Here is a 24,148-nt window from a genome sequence, read left to right as displayed (position 1 = left end):
GCGCTCTTGAGTTATCATCCGGAAACCATCTGGTGGACGGACCGACATGAGCAAAACAATTTACCCCCTCTTCTTCAAAAGGGGGGGGGGGGGGGGGGACATAATGAGAAAACTGCCCCCCTCACAGCAGCCATGTTATTCAACTGACTGGAACCATTTTTGAAATCAACTCTTATATAAAGGAAACAAATGTTCCGAGCAAATTTCATGCAAATTGGGCCAAAAATGTGACTTCTACTGTGTTTACATGTTTTCACTATATACATATCGAGAAAAATGCCCCGTCCACCGGCGGCCATGTTTTTTCACCAATCCCGACCATTTTCAAACATGTCCCAGATATCAATAAAACCAATGTTTTGACCAACTTTTATGATGATTAGGCAAAAATTGTGACTTCTAGAGTGTCTACAAGGTTTCTCTATAGCCAAATAGGGAAAAATGCCACTATATACATATAGAGAAAAATGCCCCGCCCACTGGCGGCCATGTTTTTTCACCGATCTCAACCATTTTCGAACTCGTCCGAGACATCAATTGAATCAATGTTTTGACCAACTTTCATGATGATTGGGCAAAAATTGTGACTTTTAGAGTGTTTACAAGGTTTCTCTATAGCCATATAAGGAAAACTGCCCCGCATTTTGTGGTGATGTGCGTCTGTCCGTCCGTCCATCCTGGCCACCTGCTCCTCCTACACTATTAGCACTAGAACCTTGAAACTTACATACATGGTAGCTATTAGCATATGTCTGACGGTGACAGTGATGGAATTTGGATCTAACCCCTGGGTCAAAAGTTATTGGGGTTGGGGCTGGGCAGGGTCAGAGATTTTCACTAATTTTTTTATGTAATTTTACATTAACTTCTTAATTTCTGCACCGATTTACTTCAAATTGATACTGAGCCTCTCTTATGACAATACGGTCAATCTCAACTATGCATGGCCCCATTACCAACCCTGGGGCGCCTAGGCCACATAGGCCACACCCACCCAAAATTGCCTTTTACTATAATTTCTTCATTTCTACAAGATTCACTTCTAATTGATACTGAAGTAACTGAACTAATCTTATGACAACACGGTTAATCTTAACTATGCAAACTAACCCTGGGGCGCCCCGCCCACATAGGCCACACCCATCCAAAATTGCTTTTTACTTAACTTCTTCATTTCTACACCGATTCACTTCTTATTGATACTGAACATCTCTTACGACAATAAGGTCAATCTCAACTATGCATTGCCCCATTACCAACCCTGGTCAAACATGTGGCGTGGGGATACGCGTCGGCTTCTGCCGCGCCATTTCTAGTTTCAAATTGAAATGCTCAAAATGGTTGCAATTGAAAGTTCTTTTAGCATCTTCACACATATAAAATCAACCCAGAGGTTTTTAAATAGGTCATTCAATATTAAAAGAAATTGTGATTTATCTATCTCCTATAATGTCATGTAACTACTTATTTTGGCTGTTGTTATAGCCCAGGATCTAAATGAAATTACTTCCCACAATGTACGTGAATTTCAATAATTAATATGAATTACTGATTATTTTTAGTTTAATTACCAGATTTCTTTAGATTACATGATAGAAAACAATATCCAAAATCATCAGGGATAATTATTTTAATGTGAATTATCTGCTACCACTAGTCCAGAGTTTTCTTCTTTGTAGGTCACATGACTAGGTGGGAGGAGCAATCAGTGATTTGTCCAGCGGTCAATGAGTGTACCCAGTACTGTGTGAAAAACAATTATTTGACCCTAAGGGATCTTATAAATTATTATGTAATTAATTCATCAAATAAATGGGCTAATATTATGAAATTATATAATATTATATCTTTGCTTGAATAACCACAATGTAGACATAAACAAAGCTGTAGCTTCGCGTAATTTATTGGAAAAAATGAGTGTGCAATAATGCTACTTGTTGCTTTACTATTGGCTGAAATTGACACCATATGTCATTTGACTCTTTGTCACAAGTAAAAATGACGCATGCATTTTAAACTCAGCATCACAAAAAAGGAGTTCTGGGTTTATTAAAGCTGGTAAACTACATTTCATTTATTACTATCAATAACTAAACTATACATTCTAGATTGCCAAGCCAAGAGCTCTAAAATTAAACCCTTACATCAGTCATTTCTGTCCATTAACTTATACTAATAATAATAATAGGTTAACCGTTTAATGTTTTAGCAATCTATTGCACCTTCTGAAAACATAAAATTAAACAGTATTTTTCCAACGCATTAAATATAAATTAGTCAACATTTTTAATAAAAAAAATATGAATAACTTACTCATTGCTATCTTAATAATCTGTGACTATTACTATTCATTTCCTGGTACAGCTTTTTTCACATATATAATTAACTTCCTATGGAGTCTTCCTCAGCCAATATGTTTTTGTCCTTTTATGGTATATACAATTTTAAGTTATTATTACATCTTTATTTTGCATGATATTTTGTTTTTCATTTGTATAAGTATTTTAAGAAGTTATAGCTTTATTTGCAGCAGGAATGTAGATAAATGGGAGAAATAACAAACACTAGTCTGACACTTGTTATTAACTTCATTACTACATATTTTGTGTTTTCATTTTGTTAGCTTAAATTTCTTATCTTGAAACCGTGGTAAAAGCCCTGTGGTCTACATGTACATGTTTATAAAAATATAAGAGTGTGGTTATTTTTAACAGCAGTAATAAATGCCTGTGAACATTCCATAAATTTGGTGTGGAATTCTGTTGGTACTAGCAACAATAGACTTTGGTATCAGACTTAGATAACAAATGCAAAATAATTTGCATAACACATATTTATATATTTCTGTATACACCTATATGGTGTCTTTATTTGTAGTTTAATAATGAGGAGCTACACTCACAAAACAAAAACACACAGTTTAGCCTCCATGCAGCTCTGGAAAAACAAAGCAGTCCACACAGGTTAATGTGGGAAGACTCTGTCCACTTTTATGGGTTTTTTTGTTTAAAGGAAGTTCCTACTTAGTGAAAATCCAGTCAAGACAAAAAGTGCCATCCCTTATTACTTTGTTCAGTGAGCACATTTTACGTGCATGCATTAAACCTTGTTTTCCCAGAGCAAGGCTCAATTCAATACACTTGCTCCCTACTTACCACCAATACTGGGGAGTGGGTTCTTTTCTTGGGTTTCCGCTTTTTTCAGAGGGGCCCCACTTTGAATGTCCTTTAACAAGGCAGGGTTTGTTGGATGATCACTAGACATGACTTACAATTAAATACCTGAAATTTTGGGATTTAGTATTAGATTTAAATAACAGATGAAAAAGTAACAAACAATACTGAAATACCCAAAATGGTGTTTTTTTATCATCCTGCTTTAATAGTCAAAATCATAATATGCTAATAGGCAGATTTTGAGCTAATTATAGGACAGAATACACGCAACTTCTAAATAGTTAATGCTATTTTCTACAGGCTAAGACTTCAGCAAAATAATTTCAAACGAATTTAACATTTTAGTAATCGAAAAAAGCAAGTACATATGCAATTTCAGCATTATCAAGTTTCAAGTTTAACTGTGTACACATTACACAGGGCAATACGGCCGACTTGACTGACAAGAATAAATTTACCGTCGAACATATCAAAATTTCCTTTCAACTTGCCTATGGACAAATACAATACGATGTGATGTAAGCCGATTGACTCAACCTGTTAACCATTGGATGATCAGGGTTATTTTTATCGCACTACACATGCACTAATGCAGAGACCATTTAGTGGTTCATTAACTGGATAATGTAATGTACATTAATGGTGAAACCATAAAGTTTGTGTGGTGCGGTTGAAGTTACTGAGTCCATTCGGGCGACTAAGGTGATATGAAGACCCAAACCAGATTAAGTGTGGCGGTCTCATTCCAAGCAACACTGTCAACTTGAGTAACTGAGATGACATACAGACCCTGACCAGTGCAGAATGTTGTGCTTGAAGCTCAGGCCCCCAAGTATACTCATGAAAAAGATGACTTAAAGTTAGGGACCTGGGCCTGTATATGGTTTAACCAATGCTGTTCATGACATTGGGTTGACTGAGGGGGCTCTCGATTGGTGAGTGGGGTTTAGGATACAAACCTGTCTATTTGGTGCTGGAGAAATGGTTTGCAGAGACTGCCCTGGCATGTTGATGGGGGACGGGTCAATAAAATGGGCAGAAATTATTTGAAATTGGACGCATTGTCCTGGGCATATTGTGCCTGCTGGTTCACCCCAAACCATAAATGAGGGAATCAGAGTTGTTTTCCTGTATCTAGTGTTTAAAGGCTGTATTGTTCTAACCCAAAAAGAATCTGTAAGGATCGCATATGTGACATTTGTTCCAGTTGGGATCCACATTAGAGGATGGACAAGGCTAAGTTATATAGAGCATAAAGCAATAAAAAGGGAATGGAACAAGTGACCAGTTAGTTGAAAAAATGGATCAGAGAGTTTTACACTTGTCAGCTTTAAAAGATTTATGTGTTATCAATATTTTATAGTATGTATTATTTTGTGCAACTTAATTTCTTAAAACAAAAAACTTCATACTATCAACTTGCCAATAGAGAATCACATGCCAAAAAATGTTAAATATTTTCATTAGAATTTTGTCTGTGTGGCTTTTGTGTAGGTATGACAAGATGTAAAAATAAATGTCATCATATCATTTTTCTGTATTATTATTTTGCTGAAGTACACTTCTGATTTTTTTTGCAAAAATGACCAATGAAAATACGACAATGAAAAAATATCATATGATCACAAAAACTATAGAATAAACAGTTTATAACGCTGTCATTCAACCATATTTCAGATTTAAAAAGGTGTCATTGAAAATAAATAAACATTACCTATAATAAAATGATGTACACAAAAGCACTCACTATCGCCAATAAAGGATCACTGTTTACAGCATTATCTCCCCTGTCAGGTCAACAGTCGGAGCATATTTTCACAAATTTGTAAAACTGTACATTTAACCAAGGAACACACTATGCAACAATTGTTTTTGATTTGATTATACTTTTTCATGAAATACACCCTATTGGTGTGACCCCCTATTGGCGAGTTGACTGTATCACCATTAGATTTTAGAAAATGAATTTAATATTTAAATCAAAGTGTATTCAAAAAATTCACATAGAGCATGTATTACGACAATCAATAACAACATCATTGTCTGCCTAATTTGCATAAATAACTGGATTGCAATTAAACAGGTAGGCATGACTTCTGAAGTTCAAGTTGTAGAGAAGCGCAAATCATGCGTCGCTCACTTCCGCGTTTTGCTGCAGCTGAATTCAGACGCATGTCTTAGGTAAAATAACAAATGTCATTCAATAAAACAATTACTAACAAGCGAACAGATAAAAATATACTCTTAAATGTTATCTGTACCTTTATTTCCACTAAAACAACTGCAATTTGCAGAGACTAGAAATCCACTGCAGACGCGGTACAAAATTGTGCGAAAGGGCTTGTCGTCGAAGATGAATACGTCGTAGCTGACTGACCAATCAAACAGTCGACACTGAATACAGGTCAGAATACACTAAATAGTTTCCCTATATAATTCAATGTGAAAGCGACAACTTTAGGCCAAAATAAATGCAACATTTCGCACATAGAGACCCCGATAACCATACCTTTTCTTAAAGGTCATTCTAAGCGGAATCGATTTATGCAATTAAAAAGATATGTCATGTGCATAGCAAGAAAGAACTTGACACAAATCAAAATCGACTGTTTTTGCAACTTTTTTTTTTCGGTCGTTTCTTAGTGGAGTGTAACCTTTTTCAGTGCGATGGTTTACTACATTCGGTACCCCTCGCAGATTATCATAATCGGACTCGGGAGAAATACGGGTTGAAAGAAGTCCGCCCACGTGATACCATTCTAAGAATGTTACAACAACAAAAACAATAACAACGACGGCGTCCATAATTCCTGTAGAGTTTGTACTTGCTCTGGCTTCAGAGCATAGAAAATCCCCATTTTCATCTTTGCAAAATGTAAACAACTCGCAAAACGGGCCATGTTTGTTTTTACTATGTAATTTTGATTCGCGTAGGCCCGCGTAGGTAGACCGCAATACCGCTTCCGAAATGTGTATTCATACTATCTCCTTCGAGGTACTTATCCGATGTTTGACGGAAAGGGCCGAGAATGTGCGATTGGGTTTACTATAGTCTCAAGTTTATCATATTTCAGGGATTCAGTAGTGAACATCTATTCATGCTCTACCATTATCTCCGAAAGATAACACCTGAATACTAGATAAAAGTGTAAAACATGCCTTCCTGTCAACTATGGTATTTTTTTGAGAGAGTACAGCGTCATGAAACGGTTATTTAGTGTACTGTAACCTACAACCGGCAATATTGTACTGGGCTTTTGTCGTTTATTTTAAATAGCTTAGAATGTTTATGAACTCAGCATGCAACTGTAATTGTGGCAAAATATGGAGTCTTTTTGTATAATATAGTATATGGAAAACCGCTTCATTACGACATAAATATAAATAAAATTAATAATGCTATAATACACAATATTAAGATATCAATATATTTGGAGTTTGTGCAAATACAATTAATAATATATAGATTTTTAATACACAATCTTAACATATCAATATATTTGGAGTTTGTGACGGTATTTTTTTTCGGCATAGCGGTATAAGCCAGCTTTTCACCTTACCTGACCTTTGTAAGTGTTCAATAAAATTCAAATAAAATTTCCCGCGGCTAGATACGAATGAATACACTTCATTTATTCAATTGGCTGATATTAACATACCACCAGAACATTGGAAACATGACCGCGTCTTTGTAACACTGTTTTACTGCGTGTTCAGCATGAAATAATTTTATTTCTAATGAAAAGGCTTGATAGATAGAACATGTTTACACTCAACTCTCGACATCAATACAGTTTGTGCTTGCACCTTTTATTTTCAGAGGAATGCCAGCGCCAGAGCGTTTGTACTTAAAGGTTATATTCTCATATTTAGTAATAACTTCCATATTCCTGTCTGTGTAACAGTATATTTCAGTTCATAAAAGTATCGTTTTTTTCCTATCATGATATTCGTTTTGGCCAAACCATTTAAAATTGTTTTCGAAATTGAACAGGTAAAAGTATAAAGGTTTAAACAAGCTGTCGTTCCAACAGTGAAAGCCTGGCCTCCCTTTAATGTATTGCATTCCAACCCGCAAGGTATCGGGGTCAGTTCGCGGCCAGTACAATAATCGTTAGATAATAAAGAAGCTTTCGCGTGAACTATGTAAACTGGAATTTTCTTTAGACCAGAAATATGTTAAATGAAGATCTTCAGCGATATAATTATGGTATGTCAATAATGATTTTTCTTAATGTGTTTTAAACAATACCATAAAAAATATTATTTTTGACTAATTTAACAAGAATTATTCCACCATATTGACTACATGTAATGTATTAAGCATGAGCGCGATGATTCTCGATACTGTTAAAGGGGCCTTTTCACAGATTTTGGCATGTTTTGAAGTTTGTCATTAAATGCTTTATATTGATAAATGTTAACATTAAATTTTAAAAGCTACAGTAAAAAATCAAAAATAAAATTTAAAAAAAGGAAAAAAAAGTAGCCCTCAGCAGGGCTCGAACCAGTGACCCCCGGAATTCTGAAGTAAAAACGCATTAGCCAACTGAGCTTTCCTGCCAAGCATACATAGCAGGCGTATTTTATACCTTATTTAAGCAATCTTTGTAGTTTCACAAATTTAAACGACAACAACAAAACTCTCCAAATTATTCAATCGTTTCGCGTTGCAACGCTTTATAATTTTAGGTTTTTAAATCGTCAAAATATGCATATAATGGCTATATTAGACCATGGCAAATGTTCAGTAATACTGTTTCCTCACAAATATCATAACTAAACCGAAAATTTGCGATTCTGAAACAAATTTGTTCAATTTTGTCAATTTTCCAAACCGTGAAAAGATCCCCTTTAATAATCGAATCAAATAGCAATGCCCGACAAGCCACCAAAACAGGTTTGTTCGAAGAACGGGCGCATAAATGTTTCAAATATATACGGATACTTCGCGTGTAGCCGGTTGACTCATATGTTTTAATTTCACTTCCATTATTCTTTTGGTTTTCTGTTTTGTATCTATAGGACAAGCAATATGTGATAATGTAAAAAAAGCTGCGAAAACTCCGCGTAACATCCCGTACTGCGTGTGATGCAGCTAAGAACTGCACAGAAAAAGACATTCGTTATCTTTGATCTCATTCATTGAACTCTTTACCTTTCACCAAATCCAACCACATTCAACGCCGTATATCTTTTTTTTAAAGATATTCTTGTTTGTATTATGTTGAATTTCATATTTTTTAAAGAAGTTGTCTGAAGCCTGACATATAACAGATTAACAATTTCTATATCTATATAGATAGGATACAGGTCAAACGATTTGTTGTGTCATGTGCAGTCCATTTTCTGCCGGTATTGGTAAAAATCAACTTAAAGATGTTTTGTCAAGTGGTTGAACATGCATTAAGTTAATCAGGTATATAAAGGTAACAGCAAAATACATTAGGATATAATTTAGGCAAAGTGTTTGGCTAAGTTTGTATAAGAGAAAGTAACAGACAGAGCTTTGTAAATATCTTCTAAGAGATTATTCTAGAGGTGGATCTTTCTAGAGAAGAAAAACTTCTGTATAAAGCGAGAGCTAGATAGCGTGTGTGACCAAAAAGACGTAATTGCTTGTTCATCTTGAGGTTTTAGTTGTTGTTGTTTTTTGGCGATTGGTTTCTGGGTAATTGCAATTTATTTATTAACGATTTGGTATACCATTAAATAATGTTTTTTATTCTTGTATTTTTTTCCAAATCTATCTGATCGGGTATGGTACCTATGTTTAACAAATCTTCATGACGTTGTGCACTTTCAAGTTTTTTATGTCTACGTTTTCATCGGGTTCCCATACCGAACTTACGGATTTTTTTTGCCCGACCTTTACTTTGTAAGCTGTTTCTTGTTCACGTTGAGGGGCTATTGTTATTCATTCACAGGCAGTAAATGGTGTAAATTGCTAGCTTTAAATAGTTATATCTGAGATCCGTTGGTTTCAATTCATTGTTCTGCTCCTTTGCGTCGAGTCACGTTTTCTTATAGTTACTAATGTTATCAGTTGTACATATCCTGTTTATAGTTTTCCTTTTTGGATTAGTTTTCTTAGTATCGTACGTATAAAGTTTTGCAAATAATGGTCGAACTTGGAGCTACATCATTGTACAGTTCTTTCGGTACTTTTGGATTTTTTTGCCTTATTCTGCTTCTTTGCATCGAATCACGTTTCCTTATAGCTTTTAATGTTATCAGTTGTACATATCATGTTTATGGTTTTTGTTGTTGGATTAGTTTTTTAGGAGATTTGTTTGTGAATTCTTATGCAGCCGCTGTGCTTTACTTTGATAACACAGGTTTGAATGGTATATTTTGGTGGTGATCGATTTTCACAGAATCGGTATGTAGTGTGTCTTTTTCTTTCATTGGAATGAAAGGATACTTATGCTGCTAGTGTTTGATATATTTCCATACATCGGCCTAACAAGGTTTTAGGCCTAACTACATGTTCAGTTATGTAACATTTTCAAATAGCCCGATAAAAGTATGTGTGGTGATCATACGCACAATTATTTAATACATATAGAACCGATTGATTTAGATATAGGCCTTTCCCAAAATAACGCCGCAAAATCATCCCGAAAATGTTTTTCCGACGTAGTTATCAAGCGCGATAACCCTTAATTAAAAAAAAACGAGGAGATTAAAGTTATCAAATACACAGTTATCGATATATCCGACTGTCACATGATTAGGTGTACTGACTTTATATGGAGATAAACCGAACATTTAAGTCTCCCCTCACGCCACCGGTAAGCAAATTATCATTTTATTTTATGACTTTTGTATTTGATGTTTGTCAACTTAAAAACCTTTAACAGTGCAACGATTGTAGAACATGTACAGTATATATTACTAATGCACGACGTTCACGCGGTGTATACAAGCCTTTTATAGTACAATATTAAGCCTGAGTAATTCGAGCAGATGACTCGTCTATAAAAAGACTTTTGATAACCTTTTATGGTGTCATGTTGAAACGAAATGAAAATTGAACCATCCGATGACTAATTTGTGTTTTTTATTTAGAAATACTCATTCGCATAACAAGCATAATATGCAACTTTTATACGGTAAAGGCGGTTGTATGTTTAAGTTTCGTTTTAAACAATTGACTTCTGGTTTATTTAAAGAATCTAACCCATGCATATTTATTTAATATGGCCATATGCAAAATGATGCGAAAAACTGCACGTGAAGCTAAAAGATGAACATTTTTGGTGATTACATAATTAATTGAATATTTGTATTTTAACAATAGTTCAATGTTAACATATTTATTTGAATAACATTCGCGAAAAACAGGTCTTAATGTATATGAATCTATGTAAAATTAGGACGCGTACAAGTCCAACAAATTACTTAAAAGCACAAACGAGCACGGCCAGCATTTACAGTGCAGGAAAATTGTTTTTCGCTTGTCTTCAAATATAGGTCCTCGGTCGAAACAGTCTCCTTTCAACATGCTTCAGTAGTGAAAATAAAATATATTTACTGCATCGTATCGTTGATACAGTTCAGCCGATAAGATTTAACAACTAGCCACTATCGGACCAGTTGTCTACTTAAGTGCGAAATTATGTTCGGCTTACAGATGCCCTTGTTTGTATACCATCAACGTATTAAGTTTAAGCACTGTAAGTATGTATGCTTATGGGATCAACTAGAATAATATTGCGTATGATTCCCTTACATGTAGGAATCATGAAGTTGCTGCTTCTACTGGTTGCCTTAGCGCAGTTGGCCTTTGCCCTTGACAACGGGCTGGCCTTGACCCCGCCGATGGGTTGGTTGTCGTGGCAACGCTACAGGTGCAACATCGATTGCTTTAACGATCCAGACAACTGCATTAGGTACATGCGTCGTCAATGCTGTTAGATAAAACCAAACCAACTACATGTACTATGTATACAGAAAGACCCAGACCGTAACTGAAACCGTTGTATCATAACATAATTACAGTGTCAAGATGCAATATATAAGACTTTAGACACATTAATTAGTAAGTTTTCCTTAAGGCAAACAGTACCTATTTAAACAAGTATTTAAAGTAATGGCACACATTCATGCTCATTTGCTCTAATTATCGGTTCACAACACAATCAATACACTACCATGGTTTCACGACCTTCGGAAAATAAAGAACTGTACGTTATTAGTGTGGCTAATATTTGATTGTTATGAATGTTTTTACCTAAGCCACCTGCCTGTAATATTGTTTCTACAAAAAAAATACAACCAAATATGGTCAATATACTTTATCACTATATTGCAAATGCCTAGAATACTTTATATAGCACGAGTGTAGAATACTTTATATAACACGAGTGTAAATGCTATTTCTATAGGATTTTTGCATCAAATTAATATAATTGCTTAATATCACAAGCAGTATGATTTTATGTATTGGCTATGAAGTATACGGCACTTAAAATACGCGATTAGCAATATGAAAAAATGCATAGGGTCAATCGGGTCAGTGGAAACAAATACACATTTATCACGCATTATTGCACCTTTCAAAGTGTCACTCAGTTGTTACATGTGTTAACTGCTCGCTCAGTGAGAAGCTTTACATGCGCATGGCGCAGCTGCTCGTGTCGGAGGGCTACTCGAAGCTGGGCTACACGTACGTGAACATCGATGACTGCTGGATGGAGATGGAGAGGGACCCCAACGGGACGCTCGTCGCCGATCGGAAGCGCTTCCCGCACGGCATCAAGTGGCTCGCCGACTATGTACGTATCGCACGTTGTACCTATTTCTCAACTACTGTATACGTAAAGTTATGACAATGAGGCTGATTCAAAACAAACAAACAAACACAACCATAGCCACATTGTATACAGAAACACACGTACTCACTTTACGACTACATAATGACTATCGCAAATGAAGCAGGTTCCAACCTAAATTTCCCAACACTTACATAATTGTAATGTCCTTCCTTAAAAACAACGACACCCGTCACTTTTTCTGCTAGGTTCATAGTCTTGGACTTAAGCTCGGCATCTACGAGGATTTCGGCACGTTCACATGCGGTGGTTACCCGGGCAGCATGTTCTACCTGCAGAAGGACGCGGAGACGTTCGCCTCCTGGGGCATTGACATGGTCAAGCTGGACGGCTGCTACGCGGATATCTCCGACATGGATTTCGGTCAGTGTTGAATCGCTTATTAACCTATTGCGAAATGTCGGGTACTATTTCGTCCACCAATAATCAGTTATTCTGCTCATCTCAGTTATAAATCAAAGCGCTGTAGGCGCTGAAGGCCTGGGGCTAGGTTTAGTGTGACGTAAAATGCATTTACGATGTTTTGTCCGAATTTCTCCCTTTGTCCGAATTTATACGGATTGACCATAGCGGTTGAGTGCAGAAGCTCAGAGACTGTAAGACAAGACAATAGTTGTGTATATACTACAGTGTACATAGACGGTGGAGGACAACACGATACTGGTTGTGGGAACGATAGCCTTGTGTTCAACTCTACAGATCTGGTAGAGGTTCGTCTACATAGGCGGTGAAGATATACAACAACCACAGGTGGTTAGCGTGTGGCTATGATATTAATTAGTGAAAACATCATTTTGAATGATAAATAATCATATTATAACGAAAAATTAACTTTTCTGAAAAAAAATATTTCACTATCAAATATATATATATTTGATAGTGAAATATTTTTTTTCAGAAAAGTTAATTTTTCGTTATAATATGATTATTTATCATTCAAAATGATGTTTTCACTAATTAATATCATAGCCACACGCTAACCACCTGTGACAACAACAACAACATGGCCGCAAAAAACTGTTATTGTTGGCGTCAAATAAATCACTTTCAATAGCCTAAAATAGCTTTCTATTACATAATTAACAGATCAGGAAAACACTCATACTTCCTTTGTAATGTGTATACAAAAGAAAATCCACTTAAGCCCAAGTCTCACTTTTGCCGGTAGAGCCCCGGTGTGCTAACGCCGGTCGACCGGCGAGGACCGGGATGATTCGTAGAAATTTTTTAACGCAGTCACACTATTTTCCGGTGCCGCCCCGGTTGAAGCCGGTCAACAGCCCGGCAGAGTCCCGGTCAACCCGGACTGGCTACGGTTTATCCCGGTGAAGCCCCGGCAGAGCCCCGGTTGTCGCCGGTAGTGCCCCGGTGAAAGCCGGCAGCGTCCCGGCACAGCCCCGGTTGTCGCCGGTAGTGCCCCGGCTGAGCCCCGGTGAAAGCCGGAAGAGCCCCGGTATACCGTAACACCGTCGGCACTCACCGTGTCTATACCGGCATCAGACCCCGGCAGAGCTACGGCAACGCCCCGGTTTTACCCCGGTCGTCGTCGGTAATGCCCCGGCGGAGCCCCGGTGAATGCCGGTGATGTTCCGGCAGAGCGCCTGTTTTCTTATATACCGTAGCTATACCGGGACTATGACGGCATTTACCGGGGTATTGCCGTAGCTCTGCCGGGGTTTGTATGGGCCCCGGTGGAGCTACGGTGCCGTCCCGGTTGTTCCCGGTGCCGCGCCGGTCGTTTCCGGTCCTTCTCGGGTACTCCCGGTTCATACCGGAGGTATTAAACATTTTAATACTTTCCCGGTGGAGCCCCGGTTTTCTCCGGTTCATCCCGGTCGTCCCCGATGGAGCCCCGGTTCATCCCGGTAGATCCCGGATCACGCAAAGGGGCTCCGCCGGCATCATTATGAAACTGGGCTTTTACCCTGATAAAGAACGGTGTACAGATTGTGTATGCTGTCTCACGTAGAACTTTTCGCGCTCGATTTGTGCGCTCGATTTGCGCGCCCGATCTGCGCAGTGAAATATCATATCCGGTAACTTCGTATACTTCCGAGAATGATCATGAATATTTGTTGTTGTTTTTTTTTTATTTATTTTTTCTTGAATGTCTCGTTAACGCAAAATAAAATAACACTTTTTTAAAATATGTATATAAATACCAAATGTAATGTCTTCAAAAATGTATCAGAAAAAAATCTTCTTACTGTCTCCGTAGACACTCGTATCTTTCCGGCTTAGACCTTCAAGTGAGGAACTTATTCTCGCATGAATATGCAAACAATAATAAAAACTATGTCGTAGCCAATGCTTAGCAATTTTGCTTCAATAATAATTTTTTACACGTTTTATGACACTGTCATGTTATATAGTGATGTTCTGTATTTACAAGGCGGGTTATTGAGATCTGCGAAGAACTTCTTTGATTGCGCACGAATTACCGCCAGTGGTAAATCGGACTTTTGGGAATTCATTCATTCGTGGGTTTTGGCAGCCAGCCAATTCTGACTGTCTCAGAAAATTGTATCATTGCTATGGCTTTAGGGCTACGCCCCAGGCCAAAAATAGCTTTACTGCTGAAAATCAAGGGCAATCAACAATTAACTGAAATGCGGAGCATAGTGTCTTTTTGAAGACGACATTTAATATTCCCTTTCGGAGATCGCGAGTAAATCCATAAATAACACAGTTGGAGTTTGACCAGGAAAGCGCATCGACATGTTTCAATAATCCGTTGCTTTCAACACTGTCTCGTGAAAGTAAACGGTAAATGGCCAAACAACATTTTTAATGGAATTATCATTTCAGACTACCCAATAATGTATTTTCTACTGAATCTGAAAGGCTAATGGATGGTGTTTTCTCATTGTATGCTATCAAGACATGCCTTCTTCCTGAATCAGACTGGCAGACCAGTGCTATTCATTCATCGCAGACCAGCCAGCAGGCAGTCAATTTTTTTTTTATACATGAACCAGAAAGAGAGATCAATACAGAACTCTAATTGCATCCTTTCCCCTAATGCTATTTTTTTCTGTACCGGAAAGGCGGACCAATGTTGTATTCTTATTGCAGGACATGCTGCCATGTCTTTGTTCATTTACCAGGCTGGAAGACCCATTTAGCTCACTAATTGCAGGATATCCCGCCATGCCTTTCTTCCTTAAAAATCAAGCACACCCATTGTGTTTTCTCAATGCGGACTGTGCGAAAATTTGTTTTGTTCTGTACCAATCAAGCAGACCCATCGGGCCATTATCTTTTCCGATTGCATGCTGTCCACAATGTCTTTCGACCTTAATCAGTCTTGAAGACCCATGCTCTTCCTCACTTCAGGCTATCCCACTAGGTATTTCTTTATGAACCAGTCTGGAAGACCCATGCTTTTCTATCATTGCAGGCTATCCCGTCATGTATTTCTTCCTGAACAAGACTGGCAATACCTTGCTGCTGTCTCATGTTATAAACAATATTATACCATGTCTTTTTTCCTGAACCAGACTGTCAGACCAATGCTGTTCTCATAGCAGGCTATCCCGACATGTCCTTTTTCTGAAACAGACTGACAGACACATGCTGTTCTCTAACTGCAGGCTACCCCGCAATGTCCTTCGTCCTGAACAAGATTGGCAGACCCGTGCTGTTTTTTAGCATTGCAGGCTATTCTGCAATGTCTTTCTTCCTGAACCAGATTAGCAGACCCATGCTGTTTTTTTTTCATCGCAGGTTATCACGCAATGTTTTTCTTCCTGAACCAGACTGGCAGACCCATGCTGTTTTTTCATCGCAGGTTATCCCTCCATGTCTTTCTTGCTGAACAAGACAGGCACACACATTTTTTTTATTGCAGGCTACCCCGCAATGTATTATTCTTGAACCAGACTGGCAGAACCATGATGTTTTTTTCATTGCTGGCTATCCCGCCATAACCTTCTCCCTGAATCAGACTGGCAGACCTATGCTATTCCACAATGTATTTCTTGCTTAACCCGACGGGCAGACCCATGCTGTTTTTTCATCGCAGGTTATCCCTTCATGTCTTTCTTGCTGAACAAGACAGGCACACACATTTTTTTATTGCAGGCTACCCCGCAATGTATTATTCTTGAACCAGACTGGCAGAACCATGATGTTTTTTTCATTGCTGGCTATCCCGCCATAACCTTCTCCCTGAATCAGACTGGCAGACCTATGCTATTCCACAATGTTTTTCTTGCTTAACCCGACGGGCAGACCCATGCTGTTGTTTTCATCGCATGTCTTTCTTCCTGAACCAGACTGGCAGACATTTTTTATTTCAGACTATCCCGCCATGTCTTTCTTCCTAATCATACTGGAAGACCCATGCTGTTTACTCATTGCAGGCTATCCCGCCATGTCTTTATTCCTGAACAAGACATGCTGACCTATGCTGTTCTCTTATTGCAGGCTATCTATGCCCTTTGTCCTGAACCAGACTGGCAGACCCATGCTGATTTTGTTTCATTGCAGGCTATTTCACAATGTCTATCTGAACCAGACTGGCAGACCAATGCTGTTTTTTTCATTGCAGGTCATGCCCGCAATGTCTTTCTTCCTGAGCAAGACTGATAGACCCATCCCGTTTACTCATTTTAAGTTTTCCAACAGAGTGCTTTTTTCTGAAACAGACTGGCAGACCCATGCTTTTTTCTACTTGCAGGCTATCCCGCCATGTCTTTCTTCCTGAACCAGACTGGCAGACCTATGCTTTTTTCATTGCAGGCTATCCCGCCATGTCATTCTACCTGAACCAGACTGGCAGACCCATGCTGTTTATCTATTTGCAGGCTATCCCGCCATGTCATTCTTCCTGAACCAGACTGGCAAACCTATGCTTTTTTCATTGCAGGCTATCCCGCCATGTCATTCTTCTTGAACCAGACTGGCAGACCCATGCTTTTTTCATTGCAGGCTATCCCGCCATGTCATTCTTCCTGATCCAGATTGGCAGACCCATGCTGTTTTTCTATTTGCAGGCTATTCCGCCATGTCATTCTTCCTGACCCAGACTGGCAAACCTATGCTTTTTTCATTGCAGGCTATCCCGCCATGTCATTCTTCCTGAACCAGACTGACAGACCCATGCTTTTTTCATTGTAGGCTGTCCCGCCATGTCATTCTTCCAGAACCAGACTGGCAGACCCATGCTGTTTTTCTAATTGCAGGCTATCCCGCCATGTCATTCTTCTTGAACAAGACTGGCAGAACCATGCTATTTTTCTAATTGCAGGCTATCCCGCCATGTCTTTCTTCCTGAACCAGACTGGCAGACCTATGCTGTATTCCTGCAGCTGGCCAGCCTATGTGGTCTTTAATGGACAAGTGGTGCGTAGAGAACCTCTAGCGTTTTCTAACATGTTAATATATGTTTACATATTATATAACATTATGATACGTGTTCATATAAACATCCCATTCATGCAGTGTGCATTTTATAAATAAAGTATTAGAGGAGGCCCATCATAACATGAACATGTGTGGTTTTGTCACTCAGAATGGACATACATGTATGCATTTTCTGTGGTGATATATTACTTCGTTTATACCAGCGTGATCTTTGAAAAATCCCACACCGTGTATATCCAGCAGAAAAGCAAAAGCAACAAATCCATTTTTCGACCCCCATGTTTCTTTTCAGCCGGACTACAAAAAGATCGCGAGTTACTGCAACATCTGGCGTAATTACGCCGACATCCAGGACTCGTGGGACAGTGTCAAGGACATTATTCAATTCTATGGCAACGACACTGGCAGCTTCAGTCTCGTAGCCGGTCCCGGAAACTTTAACGATCCAGATATGGTACGAACAATCTGTGTTGATTCAGGAAATACATATACATTGTTTCATTGTTAATAAGTGAGAAGTCGGAAGTCGTAAACTTAAATTAATAATTTATGTTGAATAATTATCATAATGTGATAACATGGCATGTATTTCTATTTTTGTATAATATTCATTCGCAAGTCTGTCATTCGTGACCGTATACAATTGCTAAAATATTAATCGCATAAATGACGGACATCAATATTATGGTGGTTTATTTCTGCTTGGAATGTGAACTAATATTTGAAAATGGGTAGAATATTTGAATCAAATGTCTTGTTGAATACTCGAAAGTAGTTGATATTCTGCATAAAACCAGAAGTTGGTACAATTACAAACTTCATTGTGTAACGTAAGAGCATCTAATGTTTAATAAAATATTTTATCCCATCATCAGACGTGCATTGTCGAAATAAACCACTGTGGAATAAATTTTCCTCTATTTCAGCAGTGCTGAAATAAAGCTGTCACGCGCGGCGAAGAATGTTCATATTACTCGGAATCAACTAAAAAGTAATCATTTTTAGTAAAATCGAATCAGATTCAACAAAACAAACAATTTGATACCAAGATGTAAATATTTTTAACACAAAGTGCAACTCAAAAAGCAAATAAACATTATTTACAAATATTAAGTGCGCGTAATCGTGACGTCATTATTAACACGTCATACGACACAATGCAAGTTGTTTCACGCTAAAGATGCAGTTGTTTAGTGTCTTTTTTCAATATTTCTTAAAAATCGGGGACGTAGAGGTATGATAAACAGAAAAACAGGTTAGTTACTGATCTTTTTGTAATGTATGAGGCTCGACACGATATTAATTATGAAACAATGTTTGCTTAAAATATCTTTGGGATTTTCCGTCTAGTTCGATTTTCCTATTCTATTTTTAAAGAAATAATTTACGATTAAGAAAATTGATGGGATAAATCGAATACTAGGTCGGTGCCGAATAAAGCAAAGTTTATCTTGCTCGGCACGAAAATCTGAACCACTCGCCAAGGCTCGTGGTTCAGATTTTCTAAGCCTCGCAAAATAAACTTTGCTTTATTCGGCACCGACCTAGTATTCTCTATAAGCGTTCTATAAAGAAAATATTTGAATGGTAGAAACAATAATAACATAAATGAAGTTTGGAAATTTAATAATAAATCTTTGTGATATATTGGCCATGATTATTTGAAAATTATTATTATTTGTTAAATGATAAATAATATAAGAGTATACATAAAATAAAACTTTAATTAAGATCTCTTGCAAGTAAAAACCAGAATACCTTTACATTCATTGTTAAAGTAGGCTAAATCAACAATTTGAAAGGTCAAAGATAAGATAATTATAGACGAATGAATCTGTTATTCAGCAATGTGTATTTAACAATCTCTTAAATCCATTGAACTGTGCGAGTACCGACGATTACAATAATACCTTATTATCACCACAAATAGTCAAATCAGATGTCTGAAAGGATTATTCGATAAATGGGTAAACACATAAATAATTTGGTTATTCCGTTCCCGGGGGTGTCATATTGGAACAGTACTCTAGCGGTCAGCCAATCGGCAAGAAACAAGCATTAAGGGAATTCTTTGACCAAACCAATTAGAAATCTACGAGTAATCAATATAACGCTTTGACCAATCAAATATATTGTAAAAGGAATTGTGTTATTTTATGTTGATGTGTATTTTAGTATAAAACGAGATGTTTTATGTAGCAAGGAAGATTCCGCGGTTAGATTTGATAGAAGGGCATTGTTGCTTGCTTTCGCGGGCTGGGCCCGTTGCGGGCTTCGCATGTATCTTGTATTTGACCAACATTATAAAAACGTTGTGTTGTGTTAATAAGCAGAAATAAAACTTAATGAAATCAGAATTGGACTCTTTTTACGTTTATTGTGTCACGACGAACTATGCGACAATTAAAATTGTGTGTTGACGACTGTCGAGTTTTGGTCAATTATTTGATACAGCTATCGCCAATGATTCGTTAACATGCGTACAAGATGTTTCATGATAATTTGGCAAGTTCAATGACAGTCTCCGTCAGATTGGTTGCGGTACTTTCCAGTCATTCACACAAATCGATGGCAGTTTAAGCGGAAATATTTAATCATTCTGCGAACGTAATTTTAATTGTAAGCCTGCCCAGGGCAACTTTGATTTTTTTTAATCGGAGCAATAATTTGTGGTTCTAGCGAATTGCCAATCATTAATTCCCAAATTATGCGATTTGCAGATAATCGTGGGTGACTACGGTCTTAGTTACGACCAGCAGCAGGTACAGATGGCAATGTGGGCCATCATGGCGGCGCCATTGCTTATGTCTATTGACCTGGGCAACGTGAAGCCGGAAACCAAGCGGCTGCTGCAGAACGACGGAGTAATACGGGTCAATCAAGAGTTTCACGGGATTCAGGGACGCAGGATCATTAAGGTGGCTGTCATTGATGTTTAAAACAACATTAAGCTACAACTACATGAATATTAATTGTATATATAGGATATCGACCAAGAATACAAAATACAGATATCGCAGAATATGTATTCGTAATGTGTAAAAGAGGAAGAGACATAGATCAACAATTTGTTAAACTTATTTATATTAATTCTACGTATCGGTCACCGACTCAGAATACAGAATCTATATATCGCAAACAATGTTTGCGTAATGTGTAAAAAAGAACGAACATCCATATACAATTTTTATTTTATTTATATCGGTGTGTAGGCCATATACTTGCATTACTAAATAGTGAAAGAGAGACTCATGCAGTTATTCTTTACACTTGCTTCACGGTTCAGTCCTTAAACACATTAAACTTTTTAAAGTTTTATTTTATAGCATGTGTAATGTTACATATTCAGGACAACACGTTTGAAGTATGGTTCAAGCCTATGAGCGTAGATGCCAAAGGTGGAGCGTTCGCGTTTCTGAATCTGAACGATGCCGGTGGTCCAATTCAGGTGGGTGCGTCTTGAAAATCTTAAAATGTAGACTTCTAAGAGAGTCACGTCGGTCCGTTTGCTGGTTTGTCCGATTGAAAATGTTATTTGTTTGTGGAGCAAACTAATTTTACATATCTGGAGACATTGAATATATACTTGAAATATAACCGTGAAGTGTAGATGTGCAAGACATCTTTTTCTAGCACAGTGATCCTCATGTTCCCTAAGTGATATGCCATTGAACAAATCCGTTTTTATGGTAGACGCATGACATATTGTAAGTTTTTGGAGAAAATAACTTTTCTACATTTCTCAAGCGACTTCATTTAACTCGAAATACGTCATCCCCAAGAAGTTGGAAAATGTACCAAATGTATTGTTCGCGCGCTGTGATCCGCATTATCCTGAGTTATGTAACACAGAACGTGGCTACTTGTTATCAATAGCACTCGCTTTGCAGGTCCAGATGCCTCTGTCTAAGCTCGGTCTTATGGAAGGAGAGGGCTACAACGTGACAGAGGGTTTCACGGGTAAGTTCATAGGCACCCTCAAACCGCACGACCTCATCAACGCCTCCATCAACCCGACCGGCGTCTGGTTCGGAATCGCATACTTCGACTGCTGAAAGGGGGCGCCTTGTATGATTAATAGGGCCTCAACGGTTTTAGTGCAATGATCGTGTAAAAACATGTACAAAATATTCGAAAATGCTGCAGCCTGTGATTTTGAAGCAATACTATAGAGTACGTATGCAAAAAAGAGGATCGTAAACATGAAGCTTGAAATAACTTGTATTTAAAAAAGAGCTTTCTCTTTTAAAAAATATGCTTTTTATCCCATCATTTGAATACACATTCTTAGTGTGCGGCGTATGATATTATCCCGCATTGACTTTGTAGTTTGTTTTTGTTTTACATATGATAAAATTATAGTGTAAACTGATGGCATCATATTTACTGGTTTCCTTATTAGAAAAGTAATCCTCATCATTAAGCTAACTAAATGATTGGATTATTATAGATTCACAATTCAAGATTAAATATTTATTTACAACATTTCCAGAAAGCCAATGGACCATGTTGACACATTTTAGTACACGCAAAAAGATAACAACACACATATACATATACACGCAGATATTGCAAGTACTTACATTTTCAAGTCAACGAGGTTTTTAATTTTACATGCATAAGTAATATCTATCAATAATTAACAGCAGTGTATGAATCATAGTTTACATAGTATTATAGAGGAATAGTTATACTTATCAATACATGTTTCATCAATTTATCGTCGATTTAGTCGTCGCACAAAACCATAATAAGACTATAATAAGAACTGACACAAAAATACACCAAATACAGGACACACTGAGTGATACATATTCTAAAGTGCACTGTATTCCTTTAAAATGAACTATTATATGAACTACAATAGATGAGATTTTGGATAAACATTAGATTCTGATCACAAAAAAGAGAGTATTTATTTTAAGACAAAACCACATAAGCGAAACGAAATAGTAGGTGTTTGAAGAGTACATATTGTATGTTTGTTTGTCATTAGATTTATGTGAGTATAATAATTGAAACGTTATCAACTGTATACCTATTTACATGAATGTTTTATGTTACCGCACAGGAATTGTATGACAATCGCTATATAAGTGCGAACGGATACAAACTAAATTTCGAAAAATATATAGTAGATGGGTGCCATGGATTTCATAGATTACACAGTATTATTACCATTCAAACATACATATTTAATACCATTATTGGTTAACTTAACCAATCTATAGTTAAATCGTGGATAAATACCTACTATTCATTCATATACCAAACAAAAACAGCAGCAATTAACATATTGAGTCAGTGAAAATAGTCGACATTATAAATAGATAGACGACATGCATTGAATACGTTAAATTATTAAGTATATATAAATGGGCAGATAGCTATTAATGAATCTAACAAAAATGATGCATGGACCAAGGCTCAAGTTTTCTTAACATAAATATATCGGAAGACATAAGTTAAATAATTGTTTGAATATTTTGAATATTTTTGTAATATGAGGGTATATATTTACATCTTAAATCTACATATAAGGAACATTCAAACACAAAATGATAATCTTCTTTTACACGATTTCAGGCGATACAGTCCTTTGCTTAACAGCATAATGACGTCACCTCTATCTAAGAAGGTGATTTCTTGAAAGATTTTGATGTCATTCTCAGATTCTCAAAGAGTACTATGCAGATAGGAAAACGCAAGAATTCGTCTGTGTAAAAAAATTAAAAATCCCAGCACAATCTGAGGTAAAAGTCAAAGCAAATATTGAGGGTTTAATTGCAGTTATTGAACCGTATCGCTTGTTGTTGAGGAAAGGTATTTTGATGGAAAGGACCTTTGTTGACTCTAAAAAAGCTTATGCTTCAATATTTTTAATCAATTTAACAGATGGGAATGTTAAAGTTGACAGAAACACAAGTATTGCTAGCATGCAGTCAGTTAGTAAAGTTAACACATTTGAAGAAAAGGGTATCTCACAAGATTCACATAATGTCAATAACGCACTTCCAAAAAATATGAAACTATTGATGGCAGGTTCGGTAGAAACATTGACTGTGGAAGAGCAAACAAAAGTTAAATCTCTTTTGAAAGCATATCAGGATACCTTTTCAGACAATTAAGGAAAAGTCACAAATACTGACTTAATTGAGCATGAAATTCATATGGCTGAGAATGCAAAACCGATTTAAATTCCTTAACGTAGGGTTCCTTTATTTCAACGGGAGATGGTAGAGAAAGATATACAGAGAATATTGGTGTGCTACCATTGTTCTCATCAAGAAAGCTGACGAGTCTGTAAGATTCTGTGTAGACTACAGAAAATAAAATGCAGTTACAAAAAACATGCAAATCCTTTACAAAAAATCAGTGAAGCATCAGATACACCAGGGATCGAGAGGTCCTGGGTTCGAATCCCGCCCTGGCCACTGGAATTTCCTTCAGCAAGAAATTAATCCCACATCTGCTCCTCTCGACCCAGGTGTATAAATGAGTACTCGTGAGGGAAATAAGCCAATGTGCCGTGGCTGCATACTGCGCCAAGATGTTAACGGACGACTTATAACCCAGTGATCAGGGAAATGTAAAGCGCCTTTGAACGCACATCTCGAGTATGAAAAGGGCGCTATGTGGTTTAAAAAAATATCTTGGCAGGAATAGATATTTTTGCACATAAGACCTCACCAGCGGCTATTAGCAAGTTAAAATGTCGGAAAAACACAAGCAAATGATTTCATACAACTCACATATTGGTCTCTATAG

At 37.2% G+C, this 24,148-nt stretch overlaps 2 protein-coding genes across 4 annotated transcripts in view; one reads left to right on the top strand and one right to left on the bottom strand.

Annotated features, from left to right (window-relative positions):
- Nucleotides 1–5,604, bottom strand: part of LOC127877151 (thymosin beta-like) — a 48,126-nt gene extending 42,522 nt beyond the window's left edge. For both annotated transcript variants that reach the window (XM_052422808.1, XM_052422806.1), the window contains exons 1-2: nucleotides 5,438–5,604; nucleotides 3,156–3,281 (exon numbers count right to left, since the gene is read on the bottom strand). In XM_052422808.1, coding sequence (XP_052278768.1) covers nucleotides 3,156–3,264 — 109 coding nt within the window. In that variant the 5' untranslated portion in view covers nucleotides 3,265–3,281; nucleotides 5,438–5,604. The remainder of the gene's footprint in view (nucleotides 1–3,155; nucleotides 3,282–5,437) is intronic.
- A 3,583-nt stretch (nucleotides 5,605–9,187) lies between these two features.
- On the top strand, nucleotides 9,188–21,865 carry LOC127878981 (alpha-N-acetylgalactosaminidase-like). Of its 2 annotated transcripts, none has more exons than XM_052425560.1 (9): nucleotides 9,188–9,337; nucleotides 10,918–11,071; nucleotides 11,782–11,956; nucleotides 12,202–12,376; nucleotides 17,265–17,359; nucleotides 17,673–17,834; nucleotides 20,101–20,298; nucleotides 20,730–20,828; nucleotides 21,271–21,865. In XM_052425560.1, the coding sequence occupies exons 1-9, from the start codon at nucleotides 9,298–9,300 to the stop codon at nucleotides 21,433–21,435; spliced, it is 1,263 nt and encodes a 420-aa protein (XP_052281520.1). In that variant the 5' UTR covers nucleotides 9,188–9,297; the 3' UTR covers nucleotides 21,436–21,865. The 2 variants fall into 2 exon arrangements, with proteins under 2 accessions (XP_052281520.1, XP_052281521.1); XM_052425561.1 differs by lacking the exon at nucleotides 9,188–9,337 and adding an exon at nucleotides 9,819–9,970.
- The last annotated feature ends 2,283 nt before the right edge of the window (nucleotides 21,866–24,148 follow it).

Source organism: Dreissena polymorpha, chromosome 4 (assembly GCF_020536995.1).
Source record: "Dreissena polymorpha isolate Duluth1 chromosome 4, UMN_Dpol_1.0, whole genome shotgun sequence".
In the NCBI taxonomy this organism is placed as follows: Eukaryota; Metazoa; Mollusca; class Bivalvia; order Myida; family Dreissenidae; genus Dreissena; species Dreissena polymorpha.
Note: the sequence above shows the minus strand (reverse complement) of the source record. Positions and strands in the feature narration are given on the sequence as shown.

Excerpts from the sequence above, each read along its gene's own strand:
- LOC127878981 (XM_052425560.1), top strand. The coding sequence starts at position 9,298 with ATGGTCGAACTTGGAGCTACATCATTGTACAGTTCTTTCG. Across the intron at positions 11,957-12,201 it reads TCAAGTGGCTCGCCGACTAT|GTTCATAGTCTTGGACTTAA; the intron begins GTACGTATCGCA and ends TTTTTCTGCTAG. Across the intron at positions 17,835-20,100 it reads ACTTTAACGATCCAGATATG|ATAATCGTGGGTGACTACGG; the intron begins GTACGAACAATC and ends TGCGATTTGCAG.